The 12,992-nt window shown below is 54.9% G+C and overlaps 5 protein-coding genes across 5 annotated transcripts; 2 read left to right on the forward strand and 3 right to left on the reverse strand.

Annotated features, from left to right (window-relative positions):
• Positions 1-1,123: 1,123 nt before the first annotated feature.
• LY79DRAFT_570560 (uncharacterized protein) lies at positions 1,124-1,595 on the reverse strand. The gene is made up of 2 exons (XM_060559164.1): positions 1,270-1,595; positions 1,124-1,191 (listed from the first exon to the last, which is right to left on the reverse strand). The coding sequence occupies exon 1, from the start codon at positions 1,551-1,553 to the stop codon at positions 1,368-1,370; it is 186 nt and encodes a 61-aa protein (XP_060408225.1). The 5' UTR covers positions 1,554-1,595; the 3' UTR covers positions 1,124-1,191; positions 1,270-1,367.
• Positions 1,596-2,396: 801 nt separating this feature from the next.
• On the forward strand, positions 2,397-3,614 carry LY79DRAFT_527566 (L-galactose dehydrogenase; the record flags this gene model as incomplete). The annotated part of the gene is made up of 1 exon (XM_060555944.1): positions 2,397-3,614. The coding sequence occupies one exon, from the start codon at positions 2,397-2,399 to the stop codon at positions 3,612-3,614; it is 1,218 nt and encodes a 405-aa protein (XP_060408226.1).
• Positions 3,615-4,022: 408 nt separating this feature from the next.
• On the reverse strand, positions 4,023-6,735 carry LY79DRAFT_674251 (uncharacterized protein; the record flags this gene model as incomplete). Its single annotated transcript, XM_060564272.1, has 2 exons — positions 4,023-6,275; positions 6,352-6,735. 2 exons carry the CDS (start codon positions 6,733-6,735, stop codon positions 4,023-4,025), a joined length of 2,637 nt encoding a protein of 878 aa, XP_060408227.1.
• A 3,911-nt stretch (positions 6,736-10,646) lies between these two features.
• On the forward strand, positions 10,647-12,057 carry LY79DRAFT_527553 (actin family; the record flags this gene model as incomplete). Its single annotated transcript, XM_060555943.1, has 2 exons — positions 10,647-11,082; positions 11,147-12,057. The coding sequence occupies 2 exons, from the start codon at positions 10,647-10,649 to the stop codon at positions 12,055-12,057; spliced, it is 1,347 nt and encodes a 448-aa protein (XP_060408228.1).
• Positions 12,058-12,243: 186 nt separating this feature from the next.
• LY79DRAFT_674253 (uncharacterized protein) lies at positions 12,244-12,895 on the reverse strand (the record flags this gene model as incomplete). Its single annotated transcript, XM_060564273.1, has 3 exons — positions 12,244-12,343; positions 12,412-12,606; positions 12,756-12,895. 3 exons carry the CDS (start codon positions 12,893-12,895, stop codon positions 12,244-12,246), a joined length of 435 nt encoding a protein of 144 aa, XP_060408229.1.
• Between the last annotated feature and the right edge of the window lie 97 nt (positions 12,896-12,992).

Consider the following 12,992-nt stretch of genomic DNA (forward strand, 5'->3'; position numbering starts at 1 on the left):
TGAGCAGTAGCTGCAAACACGTCAGGTATGACATGGCAGTCTCGAACGTGTGCTGAATCTTACCAAAGCTGACGAGTGCCACAGCACTGATGGTACTGTTTAGCCAGCGCATAATGTCTGCTTGGTCCTCGGTTCAAGTCATAGGAGTTGCGTTCGCTTCCGCTGTAAGTGATGAATTATCACTGGGGTCCAGGCCCCTTTTGAGATAAGCCACGCTGGCAACCGTCTTGAGATATCAAGTAAGCATTCGGCAGATGGTTCCACGGCAGAATGGCTTCCGCTGTGGCCGAAAGGCGGGTGATGGATAATTGAAATGGAAGGTAGCTGATATAGAGCAAGGTAGGGGAAGGCCATTGCAAACACACATATCGTCATGTTTGATAAAAAAGTAGTCTTGGCGTTACTGAGCAATGGATAAGCGATCCGAACTCGGGTCTGGATCAAACACAGTTACCGTAAGACGGTCTTGGTGCACGGAGGTCGCCAAGTCATAAGATTGTATGTAGGAAATTGTTTGCGAGCCTACCATAATACTGGAACAATGGCTGCAAACGCTTGTGGCCATTTGGCGAGGTACGATGTCTATAATCGAAACGCCTCTGGATCTGATGATCGACGCCTTGTGGGTGATCACTTGAGAGGCCATGATACAAGATGAGGGGAGTACGAGGAGAGCGGCATGTGAGCAAAGCTTCGGTATGAGGTGGGAGGCTGCATCTGCGCATTTGTGACTCCTGTAAGGGGCTCGAGGCTACTTTGAGTAGCTTATGTGGCATTCCCAATGGCATACTAGAGCTGTTGAATCGATCAAAGCAACTGGATTGGGGCGCAGATCAGAGAGCAACGTTGGGACCTTCAAATAAGCGGGCGGAGGTCACACACAACCACTACAAGACGCACAGAACGGCGGTTTGCGCTCCCGAAAGGGGGATGGTACGCGGGCCAAGCGAGTCAAGTTGGAAGCAGGAAAGGGTTGATGGGTGGACAGGGGCCAGAGAGACATTGAGGGATGAGACCATGACCGATTGCGGATTGATGGGGAAGGTAGACTTGGCAATTCGTCGGCCAATCCGATTGTGTTTGATTGGAGTTGATTGCATGGAAGTGATATGCAATCCGTATCAGCTCGAATGTCCATTAAGCAAAAGCACACATTTCGAGGCAAACAATACGCGTGTTATAATGGAGATGCTCGCACTGAGTGTCAGTCTCCTCTGGCCATATGGGTGGGTGGGCTATGCCATGGTGGGCGAGTTCTGGGGAACTCACTGTATTGGGACATCGGTGCAATTGATACTAAGACGGAAAGCCAAGGTGGAACACGTCCATACCGGCTCGCAACAGCCACACTGTCATAGTCATCATCATCATGTTGTGTTTTGAACAGAAAAAAGGGCGAGAGGTGAGGGGTGATTGAGAGCCAGTTGCGAAACGAGGCGTTGGTGAAGGAACAAAGATGGTAGTGATCGATGAGTGAGAGGAGGGAGAAAATGGACAACCAGATGGGGACGATCGAGGGAGGTTCTAATCGATTGAGTGAATAAACTCGACATGGGATCAGCCCATCGCGTAGGTGTCCGTTGCTAAATACGGAGTACAGCTCGTCAGGAATGAAGCCCGGGAGAACAAGCGATCCGGCTATGTCCCAAGACCTTTTCTCCAAGAGGGTTTCCGCAGTCATTTCGTCCGGTTTCCAGGTACCACCACACCACCACAATCACCACCGCCGCCACGACGGGTATTCACTACGCCCAGGCGCGTTTTGATGACTGATACTGCATCAAGAGGTGCCGCGCGTAGCTCCGCCATGAAACTTTAAGTGACCACGACTCCATCCCCCCGCAAATATACGACTTCAAGGGCAGCATGCATGTTCATCAATCAAGGCAGAGTAATGTATTACCGTAGACATGCAGCCAATCTCTCTGCACGACCAGGTGGGAAATGCCCAATAGGCTCAAGAAAGCATAGTAATGAAGGCTTCTCTTGAACACAGAATGAATTAACGAGTATACCAGACGCGGCCCTGAACCATCAATCACCACCTCACCTCGTAGTACTTGTACACTTCTGGAACTCCCAGCTCACGAGCACCAGTCCAATTCCAGCGAAACTCCAAAAAGAGAGGACAGGATTTTACCCCGCCCTTCCGGCAGGGCAAGTCGCATTCATGCATTCGGTCAAGTGCGGCAGGGGGATTGTGGCGTGGGGGGGGGGGGACTCTGACTCCCTTTGTCTTCCTTCCATCTGCCGGTTCTCACGACATCTCATGCACTCCATCCTCATAATCCCAGAAGCAGCGCCCAGCCAGGGAACGGGCTGACTCATCAGACTTGTTCCAATTCTAAGCCTGTAGATCGGGAGGGAAGAGAAAGAGAAAGAGAACACATACAATAATGGCTGCCCCGCGCACTAACGCCCCCGCCGCCGCCGCCCGCGTTCCACTTTCGGCCGTACTGCCGCCGCTGGTGCTCGGCACGGCCACCTTCAACTACCAATACGTGTCGGACCCCGACCGCATGCCCTCGATCGACATCGTCTCGCGTGCCCTCGACCTCGGCGTCAGGGCCTTCGACACCTCCCCTTACTACGGCCCCTCCGAGGCTATCCTCGGCTCCGCCCTGCGTGCCCTCTCCCCGCCCCGCGAGTCCTACTTCCTCGTCACAAAGGCCGGCCGTATCGCCCCGGCCGAGTTCGACTACTCCCCGGCCTGGATGCGCGCATCCGTCCGCCGCAGCCTCGAGCGCCTCAATACCTCCCACCTCGACCTCGTCTACACCCACGACGCAGAGTTTGTCTCCCCCGACGATGTCGTCGCCGCCGTCCGCGAGCTGCGCCGACTCCGCGACGAGGAGGCTCTCGTCCGTTACGTCGGCATCTGCGGCTACCCCGTTCCCGTCCTGTGCGAGCTCGCCGAGAAGGTACTCCGCGAGACCGGCGAGCCCATCGACGCCGTTCAGTCCTTTTCCCACTTTTGCATACAGAACAACACCCTCGGCAGCGACGCCGTCCTGTCGCGGCTGCGGGCCGCCGGCGTCTCCGTCGTCACCAACGCGAGCATGCTGAGCATGGGCCTCCTCACAACCCGCGGCGTCGACGACGGGCCTATGGCGAGCTGGCATCCGGCCCCAAGCCCCTTGCGGAAGTCGTGCAAGGGACTCGTCGGCATCGCCGAGGGCGTCGGCGAGAAGATGGAGGAGGTCGCGCTATACTGGGCCATGGCGAACTGGGCTCGCGTCGGCGCCGTCTTTGGCAGCGAGGTACTGTCACCTGCCTACGATGGCCCCGCCAAGGTCGGTGTCAGCGTCATGGGTGTTACCTCCGTCTCTGAGTTGGAGGAGACGGTTGCCGCTTGGCAGAGCATGCTTCGCGAGTTGGCAGCCGAGAGCAGCACTGACAAGACCCCGACTGATACCTCCCTTCTGAGTAGACATAACAAGATTGAGCGCCTCGTGAAGGAACATATGTGGCCGGCCTTGGGAGAGTGGCGCAATTACAGCTGGGCCAGTCCTGACGAGAATTTTGTGAACCAGCGTACGCAGACCTCTGATGCAGCCGCCGTCGTTGATGCTGCTACGTCCACACTTGCCGCTACCGCCGAGTCTCATATGTAGATGATACCCAGGGGCTATCAGGGCTGGGTCTTTGGTGAATGGCAACACGGGATACTTGGGGGCGAAGAGAAAATAATCAGCCTTGGACCACTGTCATCTTCAGCGTTTGCTTTAAATGCATATAATTGTCGAGCCGAGGTTGACGTCATCTCGACTTCTTGTCTCACGCACTAGCTCATGTTGGGGTAGAATACACTGAGCCAGCCATTCTCACATGACGAAAAAGAAAGAGGGAGGAGAAAACACATCTAATCCACTTTACCCTCCAAAATGTCACGCTAAACGCCCAGAGTGTCCTTGAGTTCCCAACCCAGAGTGTATGCAAATGTCTCCCAAAGCTCTTGTGCCGAAATCCCTGCCACCCGCCGCAGCAGGGCCGTACTCCTCCGTATTACCGTTATTATTCTCTCACTGTATAATCTCGGAGGACCTCTCCACGACGTTGTCGTGACCGAGCCTCTTCATTTCGGTATCCTCTTCAGTTGCTGGCCCTGGGGTCTCGGGGGTGATCATGACTTCGGGAGTTAGTGCCCCGCTGCCAGGAGACACGTCGCCCTTGCTATTTCTGCCGTCAACAGGCTCTTCGGGGACAGTAGATGGCGGCTTTAAAGTGCCAGCACTGGCATGGGTGGGTGACTCGATGGGAGCCTCCTCCATATGCTCGGCTTCGGGTTCGTCTTCAACTTCGTCCTTCTTCCTTGTCGTGGCCCTCTGAACTTTACCCGACGTTCCTCCCTCATTCTCGTTGGTCTCGCCGTTCTCAATATCAACGCCTACCATTTCCGCCAGGCTCCGGAAGTTGAACATCGGCTCAGTGTTGTCGCGGTCGCCCTCTTCGCTTCGGTTACCAACACTCAGTTCGCTCGCCCGAGGATCGAGATATGCCTGATTGATGTAGCTCCCGGCAGCACTATCAGCTAGGGAGGACGAGATGGACGACGCATTACTCATATGTCTAAGATGGGAAGGGCCCCGGCCGGGTGCTGGGATGGGTAATGATGGAGTTGACGAGGTGCTCTGGAAGCTGTTCTCAGAAGACTGCGTCTCGACTGTTGGGCGCTCGACAGCTTTGCCCTTGGAGCTCGTTGTCGGAACCGGTGCTAGAGAAGGGGCGGAAGTGGGGCCCGTGTTGCTCGGCGCCGCGATTGGTGATGTATCGGTGCTGGCACCAGCAGAAGTCGACTGTGCCCCCTGAAGAGGAGCTTCCACGCGAAGGTTGCTGCTAGTGGCACTATTGCCACGGCGTCGACCGAGACCAAGAGAGAGACTGCTAGCGCTCGCAGAGCTTTGCTCAGCCCCGTAGACGCTTTGACGGTCCTGCTTCTTGACAGCTTTGCGCTCCTCCTTGCCCCTCTTCTTGGCTTCTTTGCGTTCCGCCTTCTCCTGCTTGCGCTTCCGCTCTTCCTCCGCTGCGAGAGAGAGGCGGACAGCTTCCATAAACATCATGTCCTCCAGCTCCTCCATCCTGCTTCTCCTGTTATTGAGAGCTCCACGACCCGACGAACCCCGCGGTCCGGGTTCGGGTCCGGCCTGGACAGTTTCGCTTTCGGGATGACGGTTGGGGCTTTCCTCTGCTGGGTGATTAGACGGCCCCGAAGGCGTACGACTACCGGTGTTCCTGCGGCTGAAACGACCAGGCCTCGTAAACGTGAAGCCACGTTGTTGCTCATTGTTGCCCATGAGGAATGCAGCGGTGTGCAATGCTGTTGCCGCTGCAGCCCTCCGGGCTTGATGTGCCCGCTGCGCCGCAAGTTTCGTCGACCAATCCGGGCGTACTCGGTCCGTCGTGACAACGTTCGGGGCGTTAGCCGACAGACTTTGAGCACGTCGCCTGTTGAAAGAGTTGGGTGAAGTCGGTGATAGAGTCGAGCTCAGAGAGCTCTGTGATGACATGGCGGTATTCTGCGACGGGTATCCGATGGCGTAGGAAAGACCACGACGGAATGGGGGAGCGTCGTAAGTTACACCGAACTCCGTCTGTTGACAGTAGGGGCACTGAGCGGGTTCGGAAATCAGCATCTCGGAAGCTTCTTCCGGATTGGCGGGGTTCGGAGGCTGCTCATTCGGTTCGCCGTGGTGTTCGGGATAGTGAGGATCGGCGCGCTTGATCTGGACGAAGCATTCACTACAGATGGGTTGGTCGCAACACCGAGTACGATTCAGGTAAGGCGGATATGTCAGGAAGCAGATGGGGCATTCACAAGCATCCTTGTACAGGAAGACTTCTAGGGGTTGTCCGTTGACGTATGGGTCGTTGGGAAGCCTGATTTCGCGTGGAGCAGCGTCACCCGACGAGTTGCTGCGTGACGCTCCGCTCAAGGCAGCGGCCAGAGCTTTCGCTCGGGGCTTGAAGGGCGAACTGCTACGCTGCTGTTGTTGAGCGGCGTTGGGTGATGAAATGCCGGAGCCAGGCATGGAGCCGCTACGGTCCGAGCCAACGGACAAAGACCTCGGGCCCATTGGGACGGTCAGGCTGGCGAGGTTTTGTGACTGGTCGTCAGGCGAGGCAGGCGAGTTGGGTTGCGGAATAAACTCGGGTGGAGGTTGCTCGTCGGCAGCGGGGATGGGAAGGCCGCGACCGGCGCAAATGAGCTGGTATTCGGTCCAGTTGTCGGAGTAGTCGTTGAGGCCTCTCCAGAAGGGCGCAAGACGCCTCTCAATCTGCCAGGCAGTCAATGTCAGCATACGTTTCAGTGTATGAGGGATTCAAGGCTGAACTTGCCTGCAGTTGGCGAACGATGGGTTTGCTAAAATCTTCGGGGCCAGTGTATGTTCCAAGGGTGACGAGGTAGCCGCCGTCAACATGTTCCTCCTTCATGCTGCGCTCACGCTCCTTCTCTCTGGCAACGCGTTCTCGCTCGAGTCGTCGGGCCTCCCTTTCTTGTCTCGTCTCTCTCCGCTCGTAAGGGGCATCTTCTCTGCTGGCAGCGCTGGAGGATCCGGTTGTTCCGAGTCCGAGTAGGTTGAGGTCGCCTCTGCTAAAACGACTCTGCCTCCGTGAACTGAAGCGATCGGTTGGGGGATCCCTGGAAGTCGAGGTGCCCAAGTAGGCAGCCTGGCTTTGGCGATAGTCGGTCGCCGGGTCGACCGGGCGAGACTCTTTGGTGCTTGAATTGCCCATATTGCTATCGATGCTGTGGAATGGTCTATCCTATTGCGGCCTCGTGGAGTTGGTGTTTTTTATGGACTTGAATCGGCGTAATCGTCGCCAGCGGTTGGCGGGATGCTCGACAGGAATGACAGCGGCCGGGATACCAGTGAAGGATGAAGGGCAAGGTTGGCAGAGGGATGGAATGCGGCGGGTGCAGATAGTGGAAGCCGGCCGAGTTAAGCGTGGCGTAGTTGTGCCGTCGAGAGAAAACAGCAAATGGCAATCGCGGTTCCGATGGTAAACACTGCTGTAATCTATAGTTGTGAGGAGTTGAGAATTGTTCAGTCAACAATGCATCCTTCAGATGAAGTCGTCAAGGGCTGCGGGCATTGTCAGGCGAGGGCGGACGAGCGGGGAAGCGAGCGATGCGACTTGTCGGTCCTCAAGGGGAGGGTGCGAGGTAATGCGATGGGCTGCGATGGTGATGTGGTTCTAGCAGGCGACAGCGGTGATGGATGGTGCCGGGTTAATGTGCAGTGGGCAATTCGAGAGCCCTGGGTAGTGGATGGATGGTGGTAAGCGGGTGATGCTGTTGTTTGTTGTTTCTGTGCTGCGTGCGTATCGGACGGAACTGGGCAGAGGTTCAGGGGTCTTGGAAGCTTGTGACGACGTGGATGTCGTGTCGTACTAGGTATCTATGTATACGTGCGTGGTGGCGGCTGGGCGACGGAAGTGAAGTGTCTGCTGAGGTTGCAGGAAGAGGAAGTATAGCTTCCAGGAGTGTTTTGATGAGAAGGAAAGGGCAGGACCGGCACGGCGGATAAGAAAGAGAGGGGGCCAAGATGGCGAGGCCGCGACCGATCGGGGATAGCGACGAGAGGGACGAGCAACAGATGCTTGTTAGAGTCGTCGGGCCGGGGGGGGGGGGGGGGGGGGATTGGTTAAGGTAGAGGACTGGGGGGATGGGGGTGGTTATCCGTATTTGGTATCCGTACTGTGTCTCGCTCGCAGGTCCGTGACGCACGCGGTGGGAAGTGTACGTACAGTAGGTATGGTAGGTAGGTAGATGGGTAGCAGTTGAGGCAGACAGCGGTCAGTGACAGGACAGGGTGAGTCTGCGAGTCTAGTGTAAGTCGCCAGTGGAAGTCAATGGTGTCAAGGTAGGTAGCTAGTGTCCTAAGTGAGTGGCAGGTAGCCCGCCCAAGTTGTCAATGACGGCGTCGCCAAGTCAATGTGACGTCTGACGTGGGTTTGCTGGAGACCGAGAGGGGAGGAAGAGAGGGAGGAACCATGAGAAGGGAATAATCAAGATAGGAAGGGTCCAAGAAAGTATCGTGTGCACTTTCCTACAGCAGTACACTACACTAACTACCTACACTACCTACACTGTAGGTCGATACCTAGAGTAAGATGAGGCCCCGCAGGGCCCCAGGTACGGAGTACATTGGATGAATTCCAAGACGGCGGGAGGTGACATGTACCTGCGCAAAGCACCTCCATCATACACTAAAGGACCGTGGGCCCGAGCGGGCTTCTGGGTCGCTATATGTATACTCCTATTACCTACCTACCTAAGTTAAGTACCTAGGTAAGCCAACTCTGGCGTCTTTGCCGCTACCTAGGTAGGTGTACCTACCTAGGTAAGGTAGGAGGTACGGACGCATTACAGGATTTGACTCACTGAATGTTGGGCACTTGGGCGGGTTGTGGAGGAGCGAGCAAGGCACGAGGCGTGTGGAGGAACTTCGATTCCGTCACAGGTGGGATTTTGGTGGAGGCGGAAAGAGTTGGGAGTTGGGCCGCCCGGTGGTGATAGCTGGAAAAGAGAAAAGAGTCGAACGCGACCGACCGACCGTATGGCAGGGACCAGGAAACAAGGTTAAACGGTAAACAACACCTTCTGCTCGTTGCGGCCATTGAGAGGAATGTGCGATAGAAGAGAGAGGCGAGGCTGACGCGGAGGGTGGAGCCAGCGCCCCGACATCCAAATGCGCCCAAAATGCACTTTGCCTCTCACTGTACCGCAGAGGTATCGTTGCCTGCATTTCCCCCGCCTAAGGGTACACCCATATATGCATACCGTCCCTCGTTCCATCCAACAGTGCTGCACTGTGAACACCCACCTGTTCGTACAAGCAGGTACATGCGCGTGCTGATGCTTGCTCCATGAAAAGCACAGTCAAGTCTGCCTGAACAGCAGCTTGTATCCGTACTTGGGTACAAATACGGATACACATGGCTCGAATCAGAGCCCCCCCTTTTGCTGCTTGCTTGGTCGGCGTGCCCAAGACCCCCCCACCATACCTAACAAACAAACCCTGCTTCTGGTCTTTCCCGCAACCACAACCTTACTACGTACATAGTCTTACTCTGCCTGACTCTCGGCATGAACCGCTAAGAATTATCACCATCGTCTCTCCATTGCCCCCCTTTGGCCCCTATTTCCTACGGCATTTGCACAGCTCATTGTCTCCTTTCCCCCCTCTTCGCAATGCTCGATATAGTGTACCACGGCACACCTGACGACGCTCTCCTGTGTCATCTATCCCATCATAACCCCGCCCGTGGGTCACCCTCCCCTGCCATTCAATGCTCTCAACGCCGCAAAGCTCATGTACTTCACTGCCCTCCGACAGCTTCATGTACATATCCGCCTCTCAAAAGGTTGCACATCTCGGTCCTACAAGAGAGCTAATATGTCGTCTCCCATATTTGAGCCCGTGTTGCGCCCAAGGTCCTAGATTCTAGCCTGCCTCTTCTCGCTTCATCTAAACTACCCTCACGCGCCTGTCCCGGTTCTGTCATGATGCTAGTGAGTCTACTTGTTCGGCCGATGCTTTGCATTCGCTAAGCCGAAGCAATACTATCCTTTCGAAGCTCGCCTACATTCGCAGATGCACGTTTGGCACGTGAAACCTTCGAGCAAAAGTCGGTAACAAGGGCCTCACCGGTCTAGATTATCCAATGCTCAAAGACTTTGCAAGTGCATCACGCCCCGCTGATAGACATAGACATGGTTTCCCCGCGGTGTGCCTCATGTGCTCCTGCCGTAGGCCTCAATTTGCCTGCCGCCTTATCTCCCTGGCCAATGCCATGGCATTGCCGCTTGACGCTCCAAGACATTCGTCTGTCACGCCTGAACGGCGGCGGTGAACACCCAACAGCAATTTTCACCGTATCATGGCAATACACTATCAATCGCATGTGCTTGCTGGCTTTGGGATTACAACATACGTGAGGTGGGTTTGCAACCTAAATTACTCATGTGCAAGATCCGAGTCAGTATGAAGTCCCGACGATCGCTGCAATACTACACTTTTGCCGATGGTCCTGGCCACAACGATCGTGTCGCAGCTTCCATGTTGCTCGCTCCAATACTAACACGGAGGGTTTTAATAATATTGAAATACTATTAAATGCAGAATAATCATCCACCTGCTATGCTACGTAATAAAACAATCGTTGCTGAATGGTACAGGCTCGACAAGAGCCTTATTCCCTTACAGCTTCCTTGCGCTGTACCTCCAAATTGTGTATATGTTATTCACTCATCAACTCAAACAACCTATATCAGCAACTTTCAGAACTACCTTTGGGAAACCCGCTATAGCGCTATAGAGCAAACGATTTCCGCATCAGGGCTTTCATGAAATCCCAGCGAATATACTAATTTTTACAGACAGACAGAGTATAGAGTTGAATAAAAGGAAACGGTTCGCTCCGTCACCATTTGGGCATTAAAGAGTTGTTGCATTATGTCAGCAGCGCGGTGACGCTTTCCCCGACCGCCGACCAGGTCAGCCCCCACTACCGTGATTCAACCAATACGAGTCGTTGTTCAACCTGGGAGCTTGCCAAAGCCTCTCTGACAGGAAAGTTCAGAAAGTCGCGACCGATCGCACACCACTTTGTGCAAGCTTGCACCAGCGCATTTTCTTCCGATGGCTGGCGGTCGCAAGAACAAATCCGCGGACCCTGCGCCTCCTTCAAAAACCCTTGTGCTCGACAATGGTGCGTACACTATCAAGGCTGGCTTCGTCTCCGAAGAGCTCACCGAAGAGCCCCGAGTGATCCCCAACTGCATTGCTAGAGACCGAGCAAGGAAGGTCTACGTCGCATCTGATCTGGACAAGTGCCGCGACTTCGGTGAGATTCAGTTTCGGCGACCGGTAGAGAAGGGATACATCGTCAACTGGGAGGCTCAGAAGGAGATTTGGGACCACGAGTTCTTCAATGACAATGCACCTCAGAGATGCGACCCCTCGGAAACCAGGCTTCTCCTTACAGAGCAGCCCAACTCGTTGCCCATACTCCAATCCAACTGCGACCAGATCGTTTTCGAGGAATATCAATTCGAAAGCTACTATCGCGGCATCGGTATGTCACCCCACCCTAGTACAACCCTGGGCTTTAACTGACCTGGTCTCATTTCCTCCGTCAGGCGTCTCCTTCAACGCGTACCACGACGTCCAAGGCATCCTTCAGACACCCCGAGACCCGAACACGATACCCAATCTCCCGGCTGAAGTTGTGCTGTTGATCGACTCTGGCTACTCAAACACGATCGTCATGCCTCTTCTCAAGGGCAGACCGCTGCACTCCGCTGTACGTAGGCTCGACGTTGGTGGGAAGCTCATGACGAACTACCTGACGCGCCTCCTGTCTCTGAGGTACTACGATATGCGCAATGATACCTACATTGTCAACGAGATCAAAGAACAGGCCAGCTACGTTTCAATGGACTTCAACGGAGACCTTGAGAAGACTTGGAAAGGTACTCGGGGCGAGAAGAGGGAACCATATGTCACGGGAGCCGGTATTGCAAAAGACTACGTCTTGCCCGACTTCCACACGCGAACCAAGGGCCTTGTTCGAGACTACGACCCTGCGATGCATACAAAAGCGAAGAAGATGGCGGCACGAACCTCAGACAACAACGAAGACATCCTGACGCTCCGAAACGAACGATTCGCCGTCCCCGAGCTGCTTTTTCAACCTTCTGACATTGGCCTCCGTCAACCTGGTCTTGCCGATGTTATCATGCAGTCTCTGTCCGAACTACCCATCGGGCTCTGGCCTGGCCTGTTGGCCAATATTGTTGTTGTTGGCGGCAACGCCTTGTTTCCCGGTTTTATTCAGCGACTGGAGAAGGAGCTCGTCAAGAGAGTTCCTGATGCCTGCATCGTTCGGGTCGCGCATCCCGTCAACCCCATTACTAGCACTTGGGAAGGAGGCGCCAACCTGGCTAAACACCCAGACATTCACAAGTTCTCTGCTACGAAGCAGGAGTACGAAGAGTACGGTGCTTCATGGGTCGCACGAAAGTTCAGCTCTGGGAACACCGGTGACTGATCATAATTACTATATGGTGGAACGGCAGAAATGTTGGCTAACATCAGCCTTCCCCCACGGTTCGCCCGATCTGGGTATGCTTTCTATACACTTTGGGGATCTAAAATATTCAACCAACATAGCCGCACCGCCCGCCAAACCACGGCTTTTGTGAAGAAGTATATTCTTTGCAAGGCATGAGGCAGACTAACCTCCAAAAACGATACCCCAGAAGTGTTTGTACTGCGAGCTTTCGGAGACTTTGACAGGCCGCCCCTCAAGCTTTTCCAACGACGGATCAATCTTCCTGCCAAATCGTCAGCGCGATGATTTTGTTCGTAGTTACAGAACTGGCATACTGTAGGGTTTACGTACTTGTAACCGCTGACTTCGCAGCGCTGAAGGCATTCCGCATTGCCAAGCGAGGCACCAGTTCCAACTGCGGGGATATCGCGGCGAAGTTCCGCAGACTGGGCAGAAAGGGGGTTATCGCCGAACGCTGCGGCAACAGCACTTGGAAGGAAGTCGAACAGTCCATTGGCAACTTTTTGTGTGCCGGCGTCTTCTGAGCTCAGGGCCGATATCAGAGTGGCGTTCCCACAACCTGGGAGATCTCATTTAGCCTTTTTCGGTGCTTCCGGCCCCAAAGATGTCTTGCCTGTTTTTCGCATCATGTGCAGGCTGCCTTGGGGGAAGACGGTCATATCCCTGGGTCAAACTTCGTCCTGAAGACGCGAGCGCCGTTCTCCAGCGTCATGTATGTCTCGGTGCTTCCCACCACCGACACTACGTAGTTGAAAGCGCGTGCGTGGTGGTGTGGCGGCAGCATGGCGCAGGTGCCGAGAGTGATCCAAGCCATGGTCATGCCATTGCCCACTGTTGCTAGGAACGTGGCAGCACTCGCGTTGACTACTCCACCAGGGGTGTATGTATGATATTGATGGGCGAAATAATTG

The sequence above is a fragment of the Colletotrichum navitas genome (genome assembly GCF_030913465.1).
Source record: "Colletotrichum navitas strain CBS 125086 chromosome Unknown LY79scaffold_114, whole genome shotgun sequence".
Taxonomy (NCBI): Eukaryota; Fungi; Ascomycota; class Sordariomycetes; order Glomerellales; family Glomerellaceae; genus Colletotrichum; species Colletotrichum navitas.

Bases quoted from the DNA above. Each gene is read 5' to 3' on its own strand.
- LY79DRAFT_570560 (XM_060559164.1), bottom strand. From the start codon at position 1,553: ATGTCGAGTTTATTCACTCAATCGATTAGAACCTCCCTCGATCGTCCC.